Source organism: Semicossyphus pulcher, unplaced genomic scaffold, assembly GCF_022749685.1.
Source record: "Semicossyphus pulcher isolate SPU_LCO1_2020_fin unplaced genomic scaffold, fSemPul1.0.p SCAF_10, whole genome shotgun sequence".
In the NCBI taxonomy this organism is placed as follows: Eukaryota; Metazoa; Chordata; class Actinopteri; order Labriformes; family Labridae; genus Semicossyphus; species Semicossyphus pulcher.
In genome coordinates, this window is record NW_027211604.1 from 27,018,211 (window position 1) to 27,045,082 (window position 26,872).

The following is a 26,872-nucleotide window of genomic DNA, read 5'->3' on the forward strand; positions in this document are numbered from 1 at the left end:
GTTGACGCCGCGGTGGCTATGTCCTGTACCTGTATACAATCTGTGCTGTGGTACAGTTTAGCTCAATGCACCGCTGTGCCAAAGCAGTAGCTAGCATGTCTTGTTTGTATAGCTATGATCAAGAAAATTGGTGTTGACCTGCGACTGACATGAGGTTGCAATATTTGCCCTAAATATTTACTATGATGTAATGATTTAAGCTTTAATAGCATTGTGTCTGGGATGAAGAGATTAAAGTTTTTGGCCTGGGGGTACTCCTCAGGGTGTTGCTGGTCAGATTGTGCCCCTCTTCATTTTTTCTTGTGATTAAAACAATGAAGGAAAATAAAAGGAACAAAAAAAGAGAGGGTGGGAGTTTGGATCTGGGTCAGCGGACTCCTGGATATTCTTAAAAGCTGTGATGAAAACCCAGCATGACAGAGAGAGGAACCGCCACATCACTCAGGAGACGCTTTAACAGCCCAGAATAAGATGGTGAAACGGTTAAACAGGGGTCTTTAGTGCAGCGGCGGTCATTAAAATAGCATGCAGTGACAGATGCTCAGTGTAATCATTTCTCAAATATTGAAAATTACAGCTCCCTGTGATTTATAAAGTAACCGCTGCCATTAGAGCTCTGACAGTTGGAAGGCAGGTGTTTTTTTACAAAGCAGGCGCCGATGATTTATGGTCCCTCGCTGTTTGAAAATGCACATTAAAGACATTGTGAAACTCACAGGCAGCCCCCCCTCTCCCTCCCCTCTACCATTAAAACAGCCATGTAAGTATTGGCCAAGCCTTGTCTCCAGCATGTGAGGCAGAACTGTTGTTTTGCACATTTGGAGTATTAATTAGGATGTCTAAACAGCCAGGCCGACACATGTGGAGCCCTCAGCCTGTGTATACATTACAGCAGGTCAGCCAGTCACTGGGACTCTCCCAACGTATTCTCATGAAGCACAGTAAAGCTGAGTGCGACCACCCACCTGCACAGCCGTGACCTCCTTTATTCTCATACGGTTAAGACAACAGACCCTAAAGAAAAGCAACAGGATTCCATTATACTGTAACACATGTAAATATACTGTACATACTATCTCAGGGTGGCACAGGAAGTACCCTCTGACCTTAGATCTTGGTTCTCTCCTAACAGGGCTGCCTGTTAAACGATGGTCATATAAACCTTAGAACTGCAATAGAAATGGACCACCAGTGCCTACATCGACTATACTCGAAGAAATTACATCACTTAAGTCAATAAAAGCATACAATAGATGTAAGTATGTAAATCGTGTCACAAAAGATACACAAATCTGACATTTATGTTATTTTCTAACTTTGCTAAATAAATAAATAAAGTATTGATGTTAAATAATTCAAAATCTAAACAACAAAATACTCCTTAACAAGTTAATTAAACTCTCTTCATCTTTAGTTTTGAAATAATCAAGTGCTCAAGCTTTTTGCACTTAGATTTACAGTGCATAGTCTGGTATTTTTGATTGTTGTGATGTCGCGTCTTGAAATATGTTCAAATAAGTCATATTCCTCAAATCTTTACAATCCGTACAGATATATTGTACAATATTTCATTAGTTATGCTCCAGCTATTATTTCTTTTACTTAAGATAAAATCATGTAAACAACGATCTTGCAGCCAGAACACCATGTATTAAACGACTCATAACTTATTTAAAGGGGGGGTGTTATGCTCATTTCAAGCTTCATATTTCCCTCTCTGATACCTGTGGAGCAGCTTAGCATAATTTACAGTAAAAAAAAAAAAACTCCTCATTTTTCTCACACTGGTGCTCTGTGCAGGCCCTCATACAGCCTGAAGCGACTCAGTCAGCTCTGTCCCTTTAAGAAACCCCGCCCCTACAAGCCCACTCTCTTCTGACTGGCCAACTCTCCAAAGCCTGCTGAGACTGCACTTTGTGATGTCACAAAGTAAGATAAGATAAGAAAAGATAGACTTTATTGATCCCCCATTGGGGGAAATTCACTTGTTACAACAGCTCAAAGTAAAGGACAGGGCAAAACAAGGGATGGATGAAAAAAAATGGATGGTTAAAAATATTAGAACCTTAGGCCCTGTGAATATACAAGGAGCTTCATTCACCTTCATTAGACTCGACTGAGATTCTACTCGTCGACTTTCAGGGGCCAGCCCTAGCAGAATAGATAACAATTGCACATGAGAAGTAATTGCACGGACATAATTGCACGGTATGGATGAGGTAATAAAAATGCAGTAATATATGTACCAAAGTATGAAGTGCAGAAAAACCTGTGTGAAACCTGGCATTCACAGCAGCCTGCAGACTGAGCTGAGAAGCCTGGGGATTACTCCAACATACTTTTACCTCCAGATCTAAACTTCACCCACGTTTAGTTTGAACATTGTAACATTAAATATATATGTCTTAAAATGTGAAACAGTATAATACCCCCTCTTTAAATATGTCATACAGACATATAATGTTTAATACAAAAAGAGGGGGCCTTAGCTCTCTGTTGCAAAAAGCATGAAGGCCATTGCTATTATGGTTTTAGATCAGTTTAAACAGAACAATGCAAACAATGAGCTTCAAATACTGCCAGCAGGAGATCTGTTTCTATAGGGTTATCTAAAAAAACAGAGCTCATGTGAACTCTGCGCCCTGTTTCTGCTGTTATTGTTGTAAAACTACGGAAACCAGTGTAAGTTTAAACAGCGTAAAGTGAAGTGCATATACAAAGCTTTAACTAGATTCTTTGGCTTTTAGTGAGTTCATGTTTTCTCTTTGCACAAATAGTCCACAAATGTGTCCATTTAACCAGAGGCTATAAAAGACGCATGTGCTGCAGACACCTGCTCGGAGGCCCGCGGGGTGCAGTCCAGGCGGACAGCGTAGACAGTAGTGTTGGAGGATCACTCACAGATGAAAGAATTATAACTCAGACTGTTTTTTAAAGATCTCTCAACAGGAATAAAAGGAAGGGCAAAGAGTGTTTTTGAAAAAGGAATGGACAGGAAGAACGGGAGAACTTCCTCTTACTTCTCTCATCTTGTAGCTGTATGTTTATTGGTTGTTTCCTCCTTTTAACAGCCGTCCCTCACATGTATTTTGCGGTTGTCTGTGTCTAGACCCTGCAGTTAAAGAGCTGGCAGGCCGGGGGCACACATATCCTCCCTCGTAAAGACAGGGGACTTTCCTGTAAGATGCAGCTTTTGTCTTTTTACAATGTCACGCCTCCCCTATTATTAATTACATATTTTTGTGTCTGCAAACACAGCCAGCACTCGCACGTTAACTCTCCTGTGGTGAGATGGCTCTGATAGAAACAGAAGGGCGTTTTTTTACAAGAGAGGGGAGTGATGGATTTACTCCTGCTGTCATTCCTGTTTCATCTTTTTGTCCAGTGCAGGCAGAGTTGAATATGGGCTAAATGAAAGCACATTTCATGTTTCAGTAATCAGTCTGATAGATGGATGCTACAGTGAGTCGGTGTGCTGATTACGGCTCCTGTCATATTCAGTTTTCTGTGTTAGCTTGGTGGACACGAGCCTTCATCAGAGCTGCCACAGAGGGGAGCCGGAGAGGGATGTGCTGACGGAAGAAGCGGCTCGATGAAGGAAGGGGAGGACATATGAGCAGGGCTGCTGAGATAGAGATGATTTTATTTGATTTATACGTACAACAGAATTAAACAAAAGAACCAACAGAACCGTCTGTTAGGTCCACGAGGCGAAGGAAGCACAAGCTCGTTTAAAAACAACCTAAAAATACATTGTCACGAGCCAATGGGGAAGCAGAGTTAGTGCCACAGACGGTCTCCGGCCTGTGTGTGGATCTGTCTGGTTTGTGTCTGTTTACTCTCGACCCTCCGCCCTGATGGACACACAGGGTACTGATGTTGGCCCGCATATCCCTCTGTCTGATTTATTTCATCCTGTTTAGTGTAGAAGACTGCTTCAGTTTATGCTGCTGCTGTCTGAAAGATTAAAAATGGCGTTGGGTGTCCTCCTGCTGTTCCTTATGTGTCTCCCAGACGCAGGCCGCTTACAGTTTTACTGCTGGAGCAGAATGATAGCGGAGTCTATCTGTCCCACAAGGTCAGAAGTGAGTAAGATGAACACTGAAAGATGAAAAAGTGACATTTTTGTCAGCAAAATAAATTCTTTGTGATGGCTTTATGTTTTTTATGTGGCTTTGTAGTCTGTAGTGGGTGATGCACAGGTGCTTAGATTACATAATATAATGTGCATGAAGCCATTTTCGATAATAGACGCTGATAGATGAAAATGAAGGAAGTTGATGTGTGAGCAGCAGTGATGCAGCTGAACACACAGACAGACCTGATAAACAAAGTGAAAACAGAGCTTACAAAATCCCCTCAGTGTGAGAAACACTACGTTATGTTTCAAATCCTCCCGAGGCTCTCTGCTTTTCCTGGTAGAAATTAGCCAACAATTGTAAGAATGCCACATCATGACGTGTTTTACAGACACAATGTTGTGTAGTAAATCAGACACTGATGTTGCAGCGCAGTGTTATACCTCCTTATTTAGGAAAAACATTTTTCACTAGTGAGGGGTACTTGGCTGAAAGAACACCTCGAATGGGCACATTATTTAAAAATACTTGCTAAGGTCTCCTGTGTCCCTGTTTGCCAAAGGTGATCAGATTATGTGAACTTATAAACTGTACATGAAGTCATATTGGGCTGCACAGTGGTGCAGTGGTTAGCACTGTTGCCTCAAAGCCAGAAGGTTCCCGGTTCGAATGCCGGTTTGGACGTAGGGGGCCTTTCTGTGTGGAGTTTGCATGTTCTCCTCGTGCATGCGTGAGTTCCCTCCAGGTACTCAGGCTTCCTCCCACAGTCCAAAGACATGCTTGTTAGGTTCATTGGTGACTTGAAAAATGCCTGTAGGTGTAAATGTGAGTGTGAAAGGTTGTCTGTCTCTGTGTCATCCCTGTGATTGACTGGCGATCAGTCCAGGGTGTAACCCCGCCTCTTGCCCAATGACAGCTGGGATAGCCCCCCCCCCACGACCCTGAACAGGATAAGTAGTATAGATAATAGATGGATGGATGAAGTCATATTGAATGATAGATTCAAGTCATTGAATGGCTAAAAACACAGAAGGAAACTAAAAAATAAATTGAAAATGGAGCCGACACAATCCCCTCAGTGTCAGAGAGAATACTTTTTAATGCTCATTTCAAATCCTCCCGGGGTTTGTGCTTTTTTTCCAGGAATATATTCCCCAACACTCACAAGAAAACCAGCTCGAAACATGAAGTTGACAAACACATGAGGCAAACACGAGGCCAGTTTTTATATTGAAAGACAGACGATAATCAGGCAATAAAATGACTGGTTGAAACATAGCAGAAATAAAACTTTAATAACAGTGGAAGAAGTAAAATCAAAGTGAAAACAGAGTGTAATAAAATCCCCTCAGTGTCAGGAAGAATATGTTTTAATGCTCGTTTCAAACCCTCCAGGTCTCCTTTGAAAGCTCTCAGTGGGACGAAGGTGGTCAGATTAGATAATATATAAATGATAAAATGTGCGAAATTAATCACATACTGTTTTGGTGCCTCCCCCCTTCTCCCTCCCCCCCTCACCCCTTCCTCAGGCTTCCTCCCCGCTGGTGTGTAATAATATATTTAACTTTACTGGACGTCCCTGGGAGGAATTCCTGGTGTTTGGTGAACCGGAGTCTCTCCAGTGTGATTTCAGACGCAGCGGACAGCGCTCATTAATCACTTGGCTGTGATAGAGCCTGTGTGTGTGTTCATGTGTGTGTGTGTTTCCTTCTCACGCGTGTTCATCAGCAAACAAATCCTATCTGCTCGTGGGGAAGTGATATTGGAAATGCCAGCGGTGCGAGGGGAATGCCTGTTTTGTTGTTCTTCCTCTCTCTGCTAGTTATTTCCTATTGCTGAGATACGACCTCTGGCATGTCGCGCTCTCTCTCCGGGGCCTCGGCTGTAGGTCGGGCGTACACGGAGGACCTCAGGCTACAGCGTCTCACTTTTTACATGCCAGCTTTGCAACAACATCCTGTTATAATTTCTTTGAGGGCTAGAATGATCTCCAGCTGTCAGGGCTTTACTTCTTAAACTAACCAGAGTAGTATTGTAATGTGTCAGTGAGGAGGGGTGCTTACGAGTACCCTGGTTATGATTGAGTTTTTGAAGTTTCCCGGTAAGCCTTGGCACTTTGGCAAACAAGATCAGTATGTTTTTTCTTTAACAATCGATATCCATATTTATAATTAAATATAATTTGATAATAAACTTCATTTCCTGCTTTAAGAAACCTCGTTAAGCTCTTTATTCTTATTGTGAGAAACCAGGATATGCTACCTGTACCCCTTTCCCACCATAAGTAGCGCGTTGATGTGGGTTTTTCAGACCCGGTAAGACCTGCTCATAGATGCCGATTGTCTCTGTTCCCGTTGCCAGTGGAGTATAGTCCTGTCGGCCTCTTTTCTGCTGCGTCACCGTCTAACTTCACAAACGCGCCCGAAGCAGGGTTAGTGAACAGTGAAGATGTTACGGTGCTTAGGTCTTTATTGTATCTATTACTCGTTCAGTCTGTGTTTTAAACTTTGCGGCAACAAATGTGGAGGGATGTTCGAGTGCTGCTCGGATGGAGACGGGCGGAATTTAAAGCTGAGATGACAAGGAGTCGCAGAAGTAACCGACGGAGCATGACATCGCGCCGGAAAGGGGGCAGAGATTAGCGTGTCGACACATGTTTTGTGTTCCCATCAATGCCAATCGGAGCCGAGGCGATAATTACTCGGGTCTACTGCAGAGGCATTTGACCCGGGTCTGAACCTTTCCCATTAAGAAAAAAATGCCGGGTGTTAGCGGGTGTCAGCAGGTGTTAGCGGATTTTTTGACCGGCGGGAAAGGGTCTCTGGAGTACTCTGATACTAACCAGGACAGTGTGCCATGTGAACACCTGTTCTTTGTTGCTACAGAACATAGCGTCTGAGCTAGTGGGAACTCAAGGCACAATGGAGGCAGACAGCAGACACATGGATGCTGTTTTGTTCATGTATACATGGATATGAATAACAGGGTTTCTCATGTTCCATGTAAACATCATATCCCAAATAATGTCAAAAAAAGGGAAAGGCTCAAAACTGGGATACTGATGAACATGTAAACACAGTCAGGGAGCACAGGATCAGGATGTTATCAGATCTTCAGACACTCTCGGATATGAAGAGGAGAGAGAAAACAAGCAGGAAGTGGATTAAAGCCAAATGAAATATAGATCATATGTGAAAATCCTATTATCATGGGAAAATGATACAAAGAGTATCAAGATGTGAGAAGATTTGGCCTTTAAAAAGCCACAAGTATATCTAAACAAACATTCACCTGTAGGGTTACTCTGCTGTTAGCATGATCTCATTTTAAGGTAGAGTCCGGGGAAGTGTTGGCACCAGGGATGTGTATTTTCCGCTGTACTCTTCCTTTGCCTCAGGCACCTATAGGTCATAGAGAGGGGGGGATGAGGAGCCCTGTTTCTGCTCTCATAGGATTAACAAAAGACCGTGACCCAGTCCCCGGGGGGCACACACACCGAGAGACAAGACCGGATGTTCAAACTCACCAGAACATTTAACACATGTCTGCACATACTGTACAGAACACACTGGACAGAATGCATCTGCTGCTCCTGGCTGTGCTGTCTCATAATAACTAAGGCATCTATCTTATGGAATTGGTCACATGTATTTAGAGCTGTACCAGACTCAGAATAAGATTCATAGATTGGGATCTTTTCAATAGCCTCTGCTTTTTTTCAGTGAAGCGCTGCACCAAGCACCGATATCAGCCTACATGAGTCTCATGTTAACCTGTCAGACACACAGTTATCAGAGTTATGAGTGGTGGCTGTCTGCTGGATATCAAAACAGTTCAAGTCAAATCTGTTCCAAGTTATTCAAGTCCGTCAATCTGGGCTTTAACATCATTTCACTGGATGAACGTTTTTTTAAACCACATCGCTATCAGCTGTACGCTGGAGACCAGAGGAGTGTGCTATGAAGCGAGACTGGAGGATGATTGATGTTTACTGTTCTGCCATAGTTCACGGTGCCAAGATCGTAATGTTCAGTTAAAGAAAAGCACTGTTTCAGTTAGTAACTAAGTCTTCCTGAATGTCAGTGAATGTGTTAGATGACAGCAGTGTGTTGGTGCCGTTAGCCTGTCAGTCACCTATGGTACCTATGACAGTGAGAGATATCATGCCTGTGATTGGTGGAGAGGGATTCAGAGGTGGGTTGTTGTTCTTCTGCTGGTGTTAAGCATGGTCAGTCTCTGAGCTTGGAGCTGAAGCTAACAGTAGGTGGTGACACAAACAATCATACTGGCAGACTTGTAACAGAAGCCTGTGTTCAGTGGGATTAATAAAGCCAGACAAAACTGGAGAACGCCTCCTAATGTTGTCTTCAATATGAAAGAAGAGAATCATGGTGCAGACACACTGAACGTGAACTCACGTGGGCGATTCGCCCCTCAAAGCATGCTGGGATACGGTGCCATTTCTTTTCAGCTTTTCTCCCTTATTGTGTCATAATCATTCATTTTAAGAAAATGGTATACTCAGTAAATAAACCTTGTGTGGTGTTGGTTTGATTAAAAAGACTCCTCAATTCACCCCAGTAAGTAACCACTGAGTGCTGGGCAGACGCGAGTAGGCAAATTGGTCTCGTGCAGTATATTCGCACCGTTAAGCACATTTCTTTGCTGACACTCACTTGCATCCCATGCTGTTAGGACATGGTTAAAGTCAGCCACAGCTCAGCTCCTAAGAGCACTCCCGAAGAGCGTTGAAGCAACTCCGCTTTTTAATGGGAAACTGTTTTATTCAGTGTTTTATTGACTTTTATTACAAGGTCAAATTCTTCTGTAAAAGGGGGATTAACTTTAGATTTGGACCTTTAGATCATCAACACTGAAGGAAAGCTGAAAGCTGTTAGCACATGCAGCCCCTTCTCGGCATCCTGTGTCCGCTGAAGAGTTCTGGAGAAACATTGTCAAAGATTTGAATGTCCACTTTTAAGTGCCGGTTCTACAATTAAATCGGTCACTTAGGATATAGTTTTTTTTTAATCTGACAGCTGTCTTTGTGTCAACTTTTAGAATTAGTTTTGAGGCTTCCATTAAAAAACCCAAGTTCCCCTTTTGTTTATTTTTTAATTAAACAGTATGTCTTCATGGTCCAACAGCAGATGAAAATGTTTTTAAAATACCCTTTTTTACAGGCCTGAGTCCAGAATCAAGTGAAAACACTGTCACATCAAAGACCTGCAGCTCGTTTAAATGAAGTGGTGCATTTTATTATTGTTACTGCAAACGTAAGAGCTGTTTATTTGGAGTACTGCATGGATGCTGTGTGTGTAGGCGTGTGACAGCACTTGGCCTTGGTAACATTGTTTGTTGGATTCTTGTGTTTTTTCAAAGACCAGATGTTTATTTTGTGTGCTGAAGCAGTGGAAATCCTCTCACATAACGACATTTTTCTTCCTTACACTTGTGAAGAAGATTGAAGTGTCTGAGAGAGGGATTAAGAGGTTTAGGTTACTCTGAAGGTGAAGGTGAAGCATTTAGAGATGGAGTAAAGATAAGGTTAAGATGTCAGTGTAGATAACAACAGTCTCCCCAAGCTGGTTGGCTCAAACAGGTGTGTGAGTGTTTTTTGTCAGACCATGGTCCTGCTGTTAGTGGAGCCTGTATCCTCCCCAGTGAGAGCACACATAAGCACATAATGACAGGACGGGATGAGTCCGGCCTTAACTTCCTGGTAGCAGACATTTTCCCACTCTGGGTGTCAGCATAAAACCTCCGCAGTGCGATCCTAACTGAGACGTCTGACTGGCAGCATTGGGACTTTCCCACCATGCTGAAAGGAAAAGTCTTCTTTGTTCCTCCTCTCAGGCGGATGGACAGGCTGTTTGGACGCCTCCGCTCCTGTTTGATATTTCAGTTTAGCAAGGTACAGAGGTGGCATCTGTGGGATGGGATCAGAGATCCAGACTCGGCCTGCGAGTGTTAGCCACTGTAAACGCCGCTGGCTACCCAAGCGGCTCCTTTCAATTATGGAAAGAATTCATCGACTGGTTCAGAGCCAAAAAGCAACAGTCGTCTGAATCCCTCAAAGTAAAATTAATAAGAAATGAATCAGTGTTTTACCCCACCATCTGTTATTGACATTCTCACACGGATTCACCTGCAGTGTGAAAAGCAGTATGGGTACTATAATGCTGCTGTCAGCTTGAATGTGCTCAGTCAGCCTGCATGTGTGCGTTGGGAGGGTTTTAACACTTTGTTTGTCTTTTCTCCTGTCTTTCACAGATTCCCTTTGTACCCCAGAGGAGAGCGCTTTCATTTTGAATACGGGGTCTACTTACTCAACAAGAACATTGCCCAGGTAAGATATGAACAAGCACTTAGTGCAAATGTTTGCTACTGATCTTTTAATGGACACACTTTGTGACTTTTTAAATTTTGAGGGGGAAAACGGATCAGTTAGGCCTACGTTATGGTATAACTAAGCAATTTCACATGAGGGGGAGTGATGAGATACTGAATATCATCATGGCTGCCTACGACTGGATCACAGCATTGCTGTTATTCAGGAGTGTGATATTGCTTTCATACAACAGTTACACAAGCAGCAAAAAGTAGTAAACAGTAATAATCAACAACAGGTTACTTTTTGCGCCACCAACTCAACTAGTTCCACAACTTAACTGAAACTGGACTTTTGTTGCCAAGCAACCCAAACATTCTCCTGCTCTCTGTGTCTCCAGGTTACCACAGATCAGCTGTTTTTATCTGTTTGTTTTAATTGATCATCAACCAGTGAAATCAGAGTCTGCTGTGTGATTCAGAAGTACCAGCTTGGTCAGTGTAGACATACACGGTCTGCTGTGATGTTAATTAACAGTATTATTAAACACCTGGCTGAGGCGGAGTGATACACAGAGTGAAAAGTCCCAGTGATGTTGTGTTTTCTAAATAACCACTCATTGAATGCATTTTGTCCAATGAGATTACTTGGTCAGAACTAACTGTTGTATAAAGTGCATTTGTTGGGAACTATTTTCAGCCCCAACTCTTGTGCATTGTCTAAGAGTATATATTTGAAATCCCCTCTGAAAAACCATTGCATTGTCCAGCATGGCGGAAGTGCTGTTAATTATTTTTGAACATCATTGGAGCTCTGTGGCACGGATGAATGAGATAGCTTCGCTGCTAAGCTGTGGCAACAAAGTTAGTTGTTGGTTTCACTAATTTCATGAGGTTTGTTGACAAAATCAGCAGACTTCCTTTAAGGTGAGTTTGAAGGGAAAAAAAGTACAACATAAATTGCATTTACGTGTGCATTAATATTGAATTAATGGCCTAGATAAGATTCTCTCTCCATCTCTTCTGAACATAAACACTTCAGGGGAGGGTTGACCCCCTTGACCTTTCAGTGCTTATTAAAGTGCACCTAATGTGTTGACCCAGGTTCCTCCCACCATTCATCCCTCACACATTTAGCACTGACTTTTAACAATTTACATTCCTTTCCTTGTTTTCCTCCTCGTCCTGGCGGGAATGAAGGGCCTCTCGGCTGAATAAGACGGGGCAATTAGAACTAGCAGGTGGCTGACTTCAAACTACTGCACTTTGGGAGGTTTTAGTTTTAATACCAGACCACAAGCTGCTAACTAATATCAAAGTCTGCCGTCTTCCCACCAGAGTCCGAAAATCAACCAGAAATAAAGAGTAGTAGAAATAAGTGTTATCTGAAACCACCAAAGGGAATAACAAAGCAGCATTGTTTTAAAAAAGGATAGTAAGTCATGTTTCTGAATAATGACATGTGATAAATCCACAAAGGAAGTCATTATTGGTTTCTACTTTGTTGTACACTGTTAGTTCAGTGCACATGGTTGAGTAGCCTCAAACATTAATCTGACACTTATTCCATCAAGTGAAGAAGTTAAATTTTCCGATATCACAAATCACAATGTGCCTAATGGGCAAAACCTTTTATACAGCATAAAAGCTTTGATTCAGACAAGAAAAACTCCCCCTTAGGAAACGTTAAACTCAGAGAATGCTCCAATAGAAATGGGCTGCCACTGCCTGCACTATCTAGCATCATAAGTCTAATCCTTCAACCCTTAGCAGCCTAAGCACAAAGGTCATGTGACTCAATTAACCATAATAACTAAAACAAGTATTTAAATTCTAACTAATAAAAAAAAAGAATAAATTGGACATTTTTTTCATCAGATTTTGCTAAATGAACACACACAAAATATTGATTGATAACAATTCTGAATGTAGAAACATGAAACAATTTCCTAACACTCCGTAAGTTATTTGAACTGTGTACATCTTTTAGTTTTTGAGATCAGCTCATTTTGATGAGCAGAGCACAAAGGTGTTTTGATTGTCTCGATTGCCTACATACATAGTTTTGGAAAATTGTGCTGTAATTTCTTTGAGTGTCTTTAAACCCTCCCATAACACTACAATCTTTATAACCCGGGGTTATTAAAGTTATTATCTAGAAAGTTAACTTTTTGTTTTAAATCCATTTGTATTATACACACAATTTCCCCATTTCCCCTGTCACTTTGCAACCGAGCATGTTGTCAACTAGTTTTACACTGCACGTAATATAGTGTCAATAAAAGTACAGCATGATAACGCACAAGACAGAACTCCATAGTTTACTGTCCCTAGCTCTTATTGTTTTTATTTTAGATTACATTAAAGGTTATGCACACAGCTAACGGTAGGTCTGTTTTTGGCTGACCGCCAGGGTCAGCCCTACACATGGGTCTGTATGTGACTGAGTGAGTGAGTGAGTGACGGTACAACAACGGCCCAGGAAACACTTCAAAATAAAAGCATTATGTAAAAACAAGGGATGTCAGAATTCCAGATCGGGCTTTTACTTTGAAAAAGCATACCGGAAGTGTTGAACTTCTTTACTCTCCATGCCTGTGACTTTTACTGCAGGAAGAGATGTTAACATTACTGTCAGAGATCAATATGACTCATCACAATTCATTTTCACCGTGTATTTTCGCCTAGAACCGCACGCAGCTTGTGGTAAAAATAGGCAAGCCTCCTCTTGTCTACATTTTCGGCACGAGTCGTGCGAGATACGCGCGTGTCACAGCAGCAGTGTGGAGACTCATCTGTTTTCATGCATTTCAAATGAAAATGAACACGTCCCGCAGCCGTCACGCACACGCCACGCTACGCTTCCAGTGTTGCCCACAAAAGCACACCTTGACCTGATGTCGTCAGCCACATACTAGGTTCTGACCTAGTCTTATTTACAGGGAAAATCTGAAAGAGACCTCAGGGGGAGAAGGGAACCCTCTCCCAGGACAGACAGACCTGCAGTAGATGTCGTGTGTTCAGAATGAACTAATGCTAAATAATTGTTGGATCGCAAACACAGACATACTGTAAATCACTGCTTTTCAATCTAAACACTGGGGATATATATGCTAGACCTAACTGCTGAAGACGCATCATGTACTTAAATAACTGTCAAGACTGAACACACACATGTTAAAATGTGCCAAAGACGTGCATTTATTCTTCCCATTGTGACTTCTAATAGATACCTCTAAGACCTCGCAAAAGTTTTGTGGTGAAGCTGTGCACAAATGTTCAGATATCACACAAGAACGCGTTGTTCTTTTCTGTGACGTGCATTTTATTGTGCAAGATAATCGACTAACTCAGCCTGTTAAACTGCTGAAAGTAGCTTACTGTGATATTTATGTGTATGTATGCACCAGACATAAATGTTTGTAGCCTAATCTATTTCATGTGTAGAACATCTGATGTGCCTTCATCTCAGTGGATATTACCGCCATTCAACTTACATAACCCCCACCCATGATCTTTTTTATCAGAGCCACTCATCATGATCCAAGCTTTCTGAGATTTCTGCTTCATGAATGTCAGACATGTGGTGCCATCGCATGTAGCTCTGCATGCTCACTGCTGCTGAAGGTTAAATTAGACCGCTGATAGAAGGCACATGTAAAAGTCTCGCGCAGAAGTATTTTTTATAGCGGTAAGCACATAAGAGTTGTTGTGCAGAACTGATTCATTGTCGCCTAGGGAGATGTCTTCTCTGGTACTCAAGAGAGAAATATATTTTTTTAAGACATGTTTAAGTTATTTTAAAAATAGCTGCCCACAAAAATATGACAACACATAAAAGATCTTCAAAGGAGTCTGGTCCACTGGAGATGAAAAATGAGATCCACACAGCAGGACGTTTTCACCTGCGTCCATGAAACCAATGCAGAAAGATTCAAATGTAAGGTTTATAAACCAGATGTGAAGCGTCAGCTGTAACACAGGTGGGCACATGCGAGGACTGCATGATGACTCTGTTCGAGCAATCTGTGGAATGATGAATTGATTAAACAACAAAAACAACTGGTATTTGTGAATTTCTAACATCTGCGTAGGCTTTTATCTATAAATCATGGTGACATAATGGGTGCATGGAAAACCCATGCATGTTTATTTTCATGTACATGGGTTAGTACATAAAAATAGATCAGTTCAATGACTGTAGTGTTAGTGTTAGTTAAGTCTCCTCCTTGCATGTGTGACGTCCACCGGTTGTAACTCGCTTTCCTTCCTTTTCAGACTGTTTGCTTCATCTGAGCGTCGAGTTTGTTTCTTTTTCTTTGGATTTTCACTTCTTGTTGAAGTTGTATCTGTAGTCATCCACCTTTTCTGATTGTTCAAACATAGTAGATTACTGTTTACTCGTAACACTTGCAGAGAGCAGAAAAGCAGCCGCTTAGCTCCGCCTACCCTCTCTGGCAGACCAACCACTGCTGGCTGATGGAGAACGCGTCACTAACTGGGCGCCGCTTGTGATTTTTTCAGTGGGCCATAGGCTCAATCCCCGTTGTGTTACCTCATTCAGCGATAGACAGTGACTTAACAGACATTTATTTGAATGAAAGGTGAATGACAGTTAAACCAGTGAACCCTCTGGTATCTTCATGCTTTGGCTGTTACCTGGATATTCCTCTTAAAGGTGGCATTATCAAGTTATTTGTCCGGATATTTTGATATTGATCAATATAGCAAAAACATCAGGTTCCAATATTATTGCCACATCACCAAGCCCTGGTACAGTCTGCTATACCTCATGATGACCCACAGTGTGAGCCCACCTACAGTAAGAACAGTCTTTTTCTCATTTTCTCTAAAGCCAACATCCTCGGCTTTTAACAGTCTGGAGGAGCTTCAGTATTTTTACAGGATGAAATTTCAGCTTTTGTTCAAAGCCTTTTCTTATACATCCCATGTGTGCCTGACTGCGTCCACGTTAAGGATGAGTTATCAGGTTGACTCTAACGCTATATAACGATGCCACATGAGTAGCGCAGCTGCATATGGTTGTGATAAAAGGCCATTGTTTCAAACGTGAAGAAGTGGTGAACATGTCTGAGTGGATAAAATAGAAACCACTGCAAACACAGCTCTGGTTGATTTCTTCACACTTCATTTAAGTTTCTTCAGTCCCACATCGAATATGTTAAAGTTTTTGGGAGTTAATGCGAGAAAAAGACTAAAGCAACACAACTTTCTTTAATGCTACATATCGTTTCTTCTTATAAATCTCATCAGGATTCCTTAACCTTGTTTCACCCCTGCTCTGCTGTTTGTTTCTTGTTAATTACTCGGGGCTTTTATTCTGAAAATGTTTGCTTTTCTGCCCCCTACACATTCAGCCTGGGGCTTCTTCTGATGACATGATTTCCAAACAGACAGCGTTATAGTTGCCGCAGACTGTTACTACTTTGTGGTCTTTGCATTCTTCTTCATTGTTTCTTAACGGCCTCGTTTGGCCAGCCATTGTGTTCGACGTCTAGCTCTGTGATACAAAGCAGAGGTCTGGTTGACTGACTGGCTGATTGGCTGCTTTGCTGACTGACTCGAGCCTGGATGGGAGACATTAGCTGTCCATCTCTTATTAAATTGCCCTGTGTGGCTGTGTTTGAAAGTGATACAGGGACACAGCGGAGGATCAGGGCCTCAGCAGGTCGCCCCTGCTTTGATGTGGCAGGGGGAGAAGTTTGCTTTTATTAGGCCTCGTGTCAGCAGGCCAGGGGCGAGGAGGGGGAAGGTGCTAGGAGCACCCTGGATGGCAGGTGGTAACACTCCCATATTGCCACTTTAGGTTATTTTTTTTGACAAAGAGAAGTTAAAGCCACTGGAAATCCAAACCCACAATAGCCTTCTAACTATGTTATTAGAGGTGTTATGTACATAATAGCAAGAATCCAAATTCAAAGGCATTTTTATAAACATTGCTGATTCTGGGTTTAGACTGGGCCTGGTTACGCTCTGATATTTATGGCGTAATGAATTCTGTGATCCAATTAAAGCAAAGTCACATAGCAGCTAATTGGCTGTTTGAGTTAACTTGATACGTGGGCCAAGTTCTGACAGCTACAAATGATGACTGATGGCTGCGGTTTAGTTTTGTTGCCTTGTTTTGTTTGCGATGGGTTTAGTATGAACCGTTGATTATTTATTTCTGGTGGCAAATGTTGACGACAGCAGGGGTTACATAATAATATAGCACTAGCTAACAGTATAGATGCAATGTCTATGCTGTATGATGTGTATGCTAACTAAATGCTATGATATGGAAAGTAGAGCATTTGCAGAGGCTGCAAGAAAGGAATGTGTGTGCTGAAATGAGCCATGCTCTCCAGCTCCTTATTTCTTGTGCAATCAATAAATGTTACAACATCTGCATCGCCTGAGTGAGTCACTCAGGTTTATGTGGGAAAACTACGTTTCTATTCAAATGCATATATTGTCAGTGGTCCCAGTTGAAATGAAAATGTATGAATGATTTACAAAGAACATAATTTTCTCTCAGCTTCGTTGTTAAATGAAAGGCATCTGGCTGCTGCTTTGCTTTGACTTAGTTGGCCACAGGTATGTAGCTGGGCCTGAAGTGCCCATCCGCAGGGTGCACCAATGTGAACGCTGCCATTCCTCCATTCATGGAGACAAATTAGCCAAGTTAGTGTGGCTGACTGCAAGGGAAAACCAGCAGCCTTTTGTCTGGAGGCATGCCACGTGTTGCATTTACTCTCCTGAGTTATCCACGAGTAGAAGTTGTTGTGAAACAGGCATGTGGGGCTGATTAGATGCTAACTGATGCTACACAAAATCTCTATTGGTTTTAAGGAAGAAGGGGGGTTGGGCACAACAATTAGTTCTCAGTCACTACACTTGGTGTATCATGTTTTGTGGGCCTCAGGCACAGGAAACCTAGTACTGGGAATTAAAACACAGCTAATCTGTTGTGGCCCAGCCGGGTCACCTCCGGGTTCGACTTTATTTCTTTCAACACGGGAAGTCGCCTGCAGTCTTCCACCTTCCAAGTCCCTGGGCAACTTAACAGCATGAACTGCAGGCAGAGTGCCATTCTGGTGGTCGGGATCATACGTCAGAGCGCCTGTGGCCATTAAGAGTGGCAACTGTGGCTCCATAAAACACGGCTATGACTCATGGGGGAGCCTACTGTGTTCTGCGGTTAGTGGAGGTGGCAGCAAGTGGAACGGGAGCTGGTTGGACTGAGGCACTCTTGGTGGAGCTTTTTGGAAAGGTTCTAAGGGCTCAAGTAGGAATGACTCTGCAGAAAGTGACAATACTAATGAACATGCGGTTCATGCAGTTATTACAAGTATTAGGCTGATAAATACAGACAATTATTTCCTTGGGTCTGGAGTGAGTTACTACCTCAAGGGAAGGAGTTTAAGTGTCTTGGTGTCTTGTTTATGAGTGAGGGTAAAATGATGAGATTAGCAGACAGATTGGTGCTGTGTCAACAGTAACTTGGGCGTTGTACTGAACTGTCATCGTAGACAGGGATCTGAGCTGGAAGACAGCTTTCCATTTACAGGTCAATCTTCGTAGCAACCCTCACCTAGCAAAAGAAAGAGACCACAGATTAGTCACTTTTCCATATCACATTGAATTCATTCGAATTAGATTTTTAGTAACAGTGACAGCCCGACCGCAGATACAAGTGGCTGAAAAGGGTTTCCTCCACAGGCTGGCTGGGTCCAGCTTTGGAGATAGTATTAGGAGCTCAGAACTCTAGAGGGAGCTTGAAGTAGAGTCCCGGCTATGTTGCAGCATAACGAGCTGGCTAACGGTGTTGAGGGATCTGATCAGGATGCCTTCTGGGGCCCTACTTTGGTGGGTTGGTCGTAGGCCTGGAGGTATAACATATCTCATCTGGCCTGGGAACGTCTCTGGATCTCGCAGGAGGTAATGGAAAAATGAACTGGGAGGTGACGTCTGGACTAATACGCTGAGTCTGCTGCAATTGAGTGAAAGAAATAGAGGGATGGATGGATGAATGGGCAGTCTGTAGGCCACTATGCATTATTTACTCGTTCTCACCTGCTGTCAGTTATTTGGCACACAAAGTTTAGTATCAAAGCTTCCAACTCACTAAAAAATTGCAGGGATTCATCAAAGGCCAGATTCAGAGAATGTTGTTGATTACATGGTTTAGTATAATCCACCGGCCACTGAGCCCCGTTGCAAATTGTAAAAATATTGTTTTCACTCGTTTCAACCATACAAGGAGACCTTGTTGGTTTGGATCGGATACAACAAGAGAAATGTTTCTTTTCCTCCACTGACACCACCAAAACCAAAGTTAAACACGAGTGTAATTATGAAAATGAGCAGGCTGGAAAGCAGTCTCTGTTTGCTGTCTGAAAAAAGAATATGGAAATGTACTGTATTTGTTGTTAGGTTTGGTGAGGTGACTGCATGCAAACCCTTTCACCTCCTCGTCCTTGTTAATTCCACACATTAAAAAGCTGAGGCCCCTTCTTCAGCTCCTCACCTCTGCGATAAAGCGTGTGACCTCAGTCCAAAGAGATACGACATCGTCTTGGCATAGCCCTTTGCGGCCATTAGCTCATGTAATTGTGCTTGGATAAAAACCATATGACCCCAAGCCAAAACATGCAAACATCGAACATTACACAGCTCCATTCCACCTCATAACTCCTCTCCGCCTCAGACCGAGTTGTCAAGTCTGGTAAAAATCCCCAATGAAAACTATCTCCTCCTATTATTATCTTGCTTCTTTTAATGCTGATGTTGGAGATAGCACAGGGGCTACAACTTGCTGTTTTTTAACTCGGTTTATATCTGAATGTAGTTGACGGCCTACACTGAAACAAAGAGCAGATAACACTTGGACATGAACTCAGTCTTTCCACAGTTGACATTCCCGTAAGCAGTTGTGTGTTTACTCTGTGTTGGTCCACATGCCTGAGAATTAGAAGTAGCTGTGAACAATGAGTGATTGTGTAAAAGTCCAGTGTAGGAAATAAAAATGTGCGCTTCCATCTCCTGGTGTGACTTTAGTAAATGCAAAAGACTCTTTTAGATTTTGGCGTTTTGCAAACCCTAAAAGGATTGAACGAAAGAACAGTTGCAGCTATAATATGACAGATACCTTATCCGGATCATTCTTAAGTCCATAAAGGGGATCCTAGCTGAGAAGGAGCCATCAATCAAACTCCAAAGCGTTGCTCCGGACCAGAGTTCACCTTAATCTGGTCATATCTGCAGTATTTATGACCAGTTTTTCCTTCTTTATTGCTTGAATTCCATTGAATCGGAACAGAAACTGGAGCTTCAGCCGATTCCTCAGCAGGATCTTTTCTGAGAACACTTTTAGACTGAACTATTCCAGGTTTCTCTCAGAAGCCGGTTGGTCTTTCTCTCTTTGTCCAGCTGAGGCTTGAGGTTTGTGACTCACATCTCGTTTCGTTCCAGAAAAATAAAGAAAAACTGGGGATTACATCTCCACTGTTCTCCCCTTAACAACAGCATTCATTCTTCTGTCCGGCCGCCTCTGCAAAAACCTCATCCCAACAAACAAACTCCTCAACGTTCAGGAATCATAATGCAGCCCACTGTACGCTGTTTGTTTACATGAACCCTGAACCGCGGGGTCCCTGGGCTCGGCCACCATCCCTCCCCTAAGACTGACTGAGCCTGGAAGCAATCAGACCACTTCAACCGCCTGCTGCCACTCATTGTCTTCATCCCTCCATAGCAGCCACATCCGTTTTCCATTTCACAGGGATTGATATGATAAAACTCATAATAGGCGGGACAGGCACCAGAAAATGTAGCGCCAAGTCAACGTAAATACCTCACTTTCACCCTCAACAGGAAGGAGGGAAGAAGAAGTGAGGCACCGAGTGAAGTTCTCTTTCAGGCCGAGCCATAAACGTGTCTGTTTCTGCTTAAACAGGGTGAAGAATAGCCTGAATCTGTATTCTGGGAGCGACGCTTCCCACATGCTGTACAAATGTTCTATAATCATCCTCTTACATATAATAGAGGATAAGTTATAGACCCTGCGTCTGACAATGTGTTTTGCATTTACACGCCATTAAGGTGCCACTTTTAACAAGATGTCTCTCCTCCGCTGACAGTAAAAAGCACTTCATTAGCGTCTTTTATTTGTCCCGTTTTGAGCAAGAAATGATTTTTGGCAGGTTATAAGTGGGTTAAATTGAGAGTTGTATTGTGAGATTGTTAACAGCCTGACAGCAGCAGTGACAGTAAGCTGATGGCTGTCTGCTCTCCCCCTCTGGTGATTGATGCAAAGAGGGGGGAGAGAAGAGGGAAGTTACTGTTTTCATTGTGCTGGACTTAAGATTAGATCTGTCAAAGGTTTGTAGTCTGAAGCCTGCAGTGCTCTGCTGTCTGTTTTAGATTGTACAATGTATGTAATAAAGAGACACTATCTGACCGACTATGACTGTTATGAGAGGGTTTTGTCACCTGCCTTTTTATTACATTATTATCACGTTTATCTTCATGTGTTTGTAATAAATGAGAAGAGAACGTTTTTCACCTTCAGGTAAATTAATTTGTTTCACTACAATCTATAAAGTTTCACAAGCAGGACTCACCCAGCTCGAAATGTTTTGTTCTAACTGTGCGTTGACACCGAATGCGAAGCGAATATTCACCTTGCATTACTCGTGTGAGTTTGACTGCCGGATCAAAATTTGTGTTTAAATAACAGGCGAATATTCGCCCTTCGCTTCCGGAATTGAGGAGAGGAAGCGGGGCTTATCTCCATGGTTACCAACGGCGTCAGGGGAATCTCGATGTTGATAGGCTTTCGCTACACCACGTGACGCAAATTCTCAGCCGCCCAACGAATTTGCATCTACTCGCAACATTGCATTGACTTTGTGTGGAATCTCGCCACAGATTTGCGCCTATTTGCATTTGTTGTGAATGTTACGTGAATGTTACATGCAATGTTCTGGTAATGTTTAGAGCGGCAAGTTTTTATTTGATTCCCAGAATGTTCCTTTCAATAGTAGGAGAACGTTCTCTAAAAAAAAAGTTGCAGTGAGAATGTTCAAATCACATTTCGGTTTTATAAATCACGTTCTGATAGTTCCGGCCGATCTAACATCCTGACATTATCTTCAGAATATTACGTTGTTAAAACGTTTTGTCTTAGTTTAAGTTTTAACGTTACAAGAACTTTATTTGAAATGAGAAACATCCTTAAAACATTCTTTGAATATTAGATTAAAACGTTTTCTGTCAAACTTAGTTAGAACTTGTAGGTAATGTTAGCCGGTGTTATGGGAATGTTTCCTGCGAGCTGGGCAGTCATTCAGATGTGGGAGAGAAATCTTATATTGATTTGGCTGCCACTGATGGTAGTGCTTTTTCTGGTTGTCCGTCATTTTAGATGCACAGGGTTGTCAAAAATGTTTATTGTTACAAATAGGAACTTTTCACCACACGTATTAGATAGATGATTTGCATGTCCTGGTTGACCACCCTCAAAGCTTTAATGTGCCAACTCTCATGGTTTCCCCTGGGCCTAAATATACCTTCCATACAGCCTTAATATCAGGGATCTTTGAAAAAGATGTGTTTTTAATATGTTTATTAAACTACAGTTACATGGAGGAGCTCAGTTGGGAACACAGAGATGTTGGTTGGAAAGGAAACCAGAACTGTAAAACAGCAGCGTTCGTTACGCTCACTGTGCAAAGAGTGAAGTTCAGAACTTTATACTATCACAGTCTGGTAACTCGGCCCCTCAGATGTCGGGTGCTATATACAGGGGCTGCTGTACAAGCATACTTGCCTCAGTGCCTAGCAGCTTCTCTGGTGAAAACCCTGACTTTTGTAATAAGCCAGTGACGATAAGGGACAAAATAGGGTCGTCCTTCAGATTTCCCCTTGGTTACAAAAACTACTTGTCACCGTTCTCAGTGGCACTTTCACAGTTCGAGGGGGTAAACTGGAACCTCTCCAGCAACCAGTCAGACTTCAACCAGCCATCCCTTTGTTCCCACCTATAGTCTTATGGACTGATCTTCTACCATCCAAAGTACCAATAATCACTGCGGCCATACATGACAAAACGGATTCATGTTTTCAAATTTGAACTGTGAGTTACTTATCTTTGTTGTGCCTTGGCTCTGTGTCTGAGGAGAAGCCAGACCAGGTCCCCGCTCTGCTACAGGAAGAATCTGTCCTGGGTCCTTACATTTAGATAGGACTGTTTTTCTGCTCTGAAGAAACATCCTGTAGGAAAAAGAAACGATCCCAGCGGTTTTGCTCTCCTGTGGTTCTCCTTGTTCAAGCTAACTATTAACCAAACCCAGGTCTTAACGTACACCTCTCAGTGCCCGTGGCTTTTCATAGCCCTGCTGTGTGGTCCCTGTTTTCCATCACAAACTTCTGTTTGTAGCTACAGCTTGCTTCTAGTACCACTTATTGGCCAGAATGAGTTGTTGGTGGAACCCGTTTTACAAGCAAGACTAGGAGCACCCTTTTTTCCACAAACAGATATTTACCATAAACTGCTGTATCAGGGTGATTGTGGAAAGGCTGCAATGTGTCTGAGGTGCTGTGCTTGCAAAGCGTTAAACCCTGCAGCTTCGGTTTTTGTTCAGAAAGAAGAGAGGAAGTAATTGCTCCAGTTCTGATCACAACAATGAAGAGAGAGTGGTCTTTGTAGTCCTCAGCCTCGCCTCGTCGGCCAGAAGTTGCGATTTACGAGCAGGACTCCGACCGCAGTTGTAAGTGTATGTCACTGTTCTGTGGTTGCCAGTTTTGGGTGTGTGTACGCACTGAGGCCGTCAGCGCGCTGCGATTATGCCTGAGCTGCAGGCTTTTATGGGAATTCCTCTGGACAGCCACCTATGACTTTATGAAACACTTAAATTCGTCTAATTGAATTTCCACATTTTGTGGTTGGTAGCTCCAGGTTCGTCCATCACCGCAAAAGAGGCACCAGAGGAGCTTGTTCCACTAAATATAAGGGTTAAAGTAAATGTTAATCCTGCGTATGTGTGAATGTGTGTCTAAGAGAGCGGGAGAGAAAGTGGTGGGAGAGAATGATACATGTATTCTGTTTGTTCAGGTTATTTATGTTTGGTTTCTTGAGGTTGTAGAATGTTGTGTTATTTGCACAGATTGATAAGAACAAAGTACTTTTTTCCCCCTGCTTTTGTCACTTTTGTTGGTCTGACTTTGTTCTGAAAACATTTCAGACCTACATTTTTTACTACCTAAATTTTAACACAAACATCGGTACTTTCTACTCCTTACATGTTCAAAACAGACTCTTAACTTTAGCTTCAGTGTGTTGGAGGGAATGTCTGGTTTATTTATTCAGAATTATTGCACGTCACCACCAATATTGAAACCGATTTAAACCTATGTGGTTGGACAATAACACATGGAAAAGAAGATTTATTTGTGTATCCGTCAGTTCATATCACGCACGACAGATATAATGTGACAAAAATGACTTAGAAGATTAAAAACACAAGAGAGAAACCCGACGTCAACGAAGAGGCGTCTAGTGAATGATGTCTGGAGAGAACTTGTCCAACATGGCCAACAATGTCGGAGCGGATTCAGAGCAGCAAGAGATTCCCCAACCAACTGATTCGAACATTGGAACAAAGTTGTTTTTTTTTAGTTCGAATGATTTAAGCTCAATAATCTCCAAAGTATGAAATAAGGTTCAGTTAGCTTTGCACATAAAAAGACGGTAGAAATATCCTTAAGAGGCACACTTCTTACGTTGCCAAGCCTGCACTTTCCTTTTTTCAGTAATAAGTTGAATCAATCTTTATACTTTTACTAGTATCTGTTCTTCTATTTGAACAAAGAATGTGTGCCACCTCTGTTAAGTGACATGTTTCATTTGCCTCCATTTATTGTCTTTTATAATCCTTGCAATCATGTCATGAGCTCTCTCAGAGTCTCTTCTTCCCACAGCTCAGACTGGATTTTTATTGGCGAAATGCTCTGAAAACCAGGGGTTTGCTGTGATTCTGGGTGTTGGAAAGTGTTGGCTGCTCTGCTCCATCATTTACTTAATGGTGCGTCTGCAGTTTCCAGCTGGTTGGAATTTGTAGCTGAGGCCTGTTTGTTTGGAGCTGGCTCTTCTTTTGTACATGCATTAACACTCTGCTGCAGCACCAAGTCCTCTCTAAAGCCCCTTCACTTACAGATATCTCCTTTCTCTCAAATCCACTTCCTTTTTTCTATGATAATATGTAAAAAAGTTGCTTACGTTACAGGGAAACTGCTCAGTAGATAAAAGGAAAGAGAAAAACCCATCAGACAGACCATTACAAGTCAAAGAAGTACTTTCTTTCACTGGATGTTATCTCTTCCTTTCATCACAGTTATGTCATTGTGTGTTAAATATCTGCTTGTTTTGGGTCTGTTCTGTTTTTCTCTTGGTAAGGTAAGAAAGGGAAACTGGACCAAGGCACACAAACAAAAGATTTCCCTCTGCTTGTGGGCTGTTCTTGGCTGGCCAAGCTCCTGGGGCCCCAACCAGCCAGTTATAGGAATGGAGAGGGCAGAGTCCAAGTATATTTTATGTCAGCGAGTTTACAAAAACTGGTTTTTCGTGTTAATTCACCAAACTCTGCGTGCTGTCACAGGGGTGTTTGGGAGTAGAGGTTTTCAGTCATGAGGCCTTACTGCAGCTCAATGACATTAAACAGCCTGTAGAATAAAACAATGCTGGCCCCATCTGGTCAGTGTTTGAAAAAATTCAGCCGCTCCCGCCTCCATGTGGCTTTCATTACAGCCCTTTGACTCCGGCCAATCGGCAGCTTTTCATCTGAACTAACAGAGCGACTCTGGACCACTGGAGTCCTTTCAGTGACACTCATCATCGAGTTAAGAAAGTTGATGTCTCTTTCCACCTAATTTGGTTTTGTCGGCTTAATCTCGTCATTAGTCTCTTTCTCTGAATGTCAGTTGCTCAGACACTCCTCTCCATCAAATACAGCCTCACCTCATTATCTTAGTGTCTCTCTATCACCCCTGATGTCAGCCTCCATTACTCATCCCACAGGAGAGGATGTAGGTGGGGTGTCCTCGCTGTCATGTCATCATCTGTGCCATCCAGCCACAGCTTTCTCTTTATTAATGAAGCGTCTGTGATGAGCCCGGGCCTGTTGTCCCAGAGGCCCAATAATCTTTTTACAGTTATTGGAGAAAAGGGGCTAAGTGGCTCATGAAAGCAGCTGTTAAATAAACACCAGCTCCAGTTTAATGGGAGGAGGTGAAGGGCTTCTTTTTTTCTTTACCTTTAAAAATAATTAGTCTAAGCTGTTTTCTATGTTCTGTTTCGAAGACTGTTCACAACTCCGAATTTTGTCAGTCACTGTTAAAAGTGTAGCTGCAACTCTTTGTTCTTTTTTTCTCAGTTCAATGCCCCACCAAGCAAATGCATCATCCTGCTTGTTACATTTTACCTTTAAGAGGGTAAGCAAAGTTTTCCATTAGAGCTGGCTGTCAGCTATACTGTATATTAAAAAATGTCTACTACTTTCACGTCATGTCTCGGTTGTTTTTAATGATATCATTTTACCAAGTGAAGAATTTTAGTCAACTAGAGACCAAAGGTAGCAGCAGCTTGGCTCACAGCCCCTGAGAGAGGGCATGTCTCGCTTTATTCGGTGTTTTTACAGGTTTTTATCACCTAGTCTGTTTGTTGTGGATATAAGATGACTTTCAGGATTAGGGATGGGTATCAATAACTGGTATTTTTCCGTACTGGTACTTAATGAGTTGGTACCGATAAGCAGCACCAATAAGCTCAGTATTTTATGTTGACATTCCGTCTTATTTAATGTCGTTTTCATCCAATTGTTTCATTATGCAGCTGGCATCCGTCCCAGAGTGATGACAAAGCTGCCGGTGTCAGACAAGGCAACAGCTCCTGGATTGGGACACAGCTAATGATGTTGCATTGTTTTGGTCTCACAGCTAATGCTAACGCCGTTGGTAGCATCACTGGTTGTACGTCCTCAGTGCAGCCTCCGAGTCCCGGTGGCTCCGATAACAATGCTGCAGGTGAGATTAGCCAAGCTAAAAATGCAGTTAACGCGCATGCTTATCATCGATAAAATCCTTAGGATACCCATCCCTATTCAGGATAGTTCAGGTCAAGGTAAAACTTTGTGCGTCTGAGAAACAATAACTTATTAACTTATTAACTTAATAACTATTCAGTGTTTTTACTGCTTTTGATCAGTGCATTGTTTTGGAGTGGAGGAGACCAGGATTGCGAGTCCACTCTGAGTCTTGTTAACAGATGATTCAAATCGTTGAATTTCAGGAGGCAGTCCTACATTTTCAGATAGATACCGATCAACATTAGCAAAGAAAGCAGCCTCGTAATAAATAGGTTACATCTTAGTAAGAGTGTATGCAGTCAAAGCTACTGCTAAAGG

At 42.4% G+C, this 26,872-nt stretch overlaps 1 protein-coding gene across 2 annotated transcripts in view; it reads left to right on the forward strand.

The window, feature by feature from the left end:
• The window catches only part of uvrag (UV radiation resistance associated gene), a 126,025-nt gene that overhangs the window by 67,059 nt on the left and 32,094 nt on the right, over nucleotides 1-26,872 (forward strand). For both annotated transcript variants that reach the window (XM_069669334.1, XM_069669341.1), the window contains exon 13: nucleotides 10,353-10,428. In XM_069669334.1, coding sequence (XP_069525435.1) covers nucleotides 10,353-10,428 — 76 coding nt within the window. The remainder of the gene's footprint in view (nucleotides 1-10,352; nucleotides 10,429-26,872) is intronic.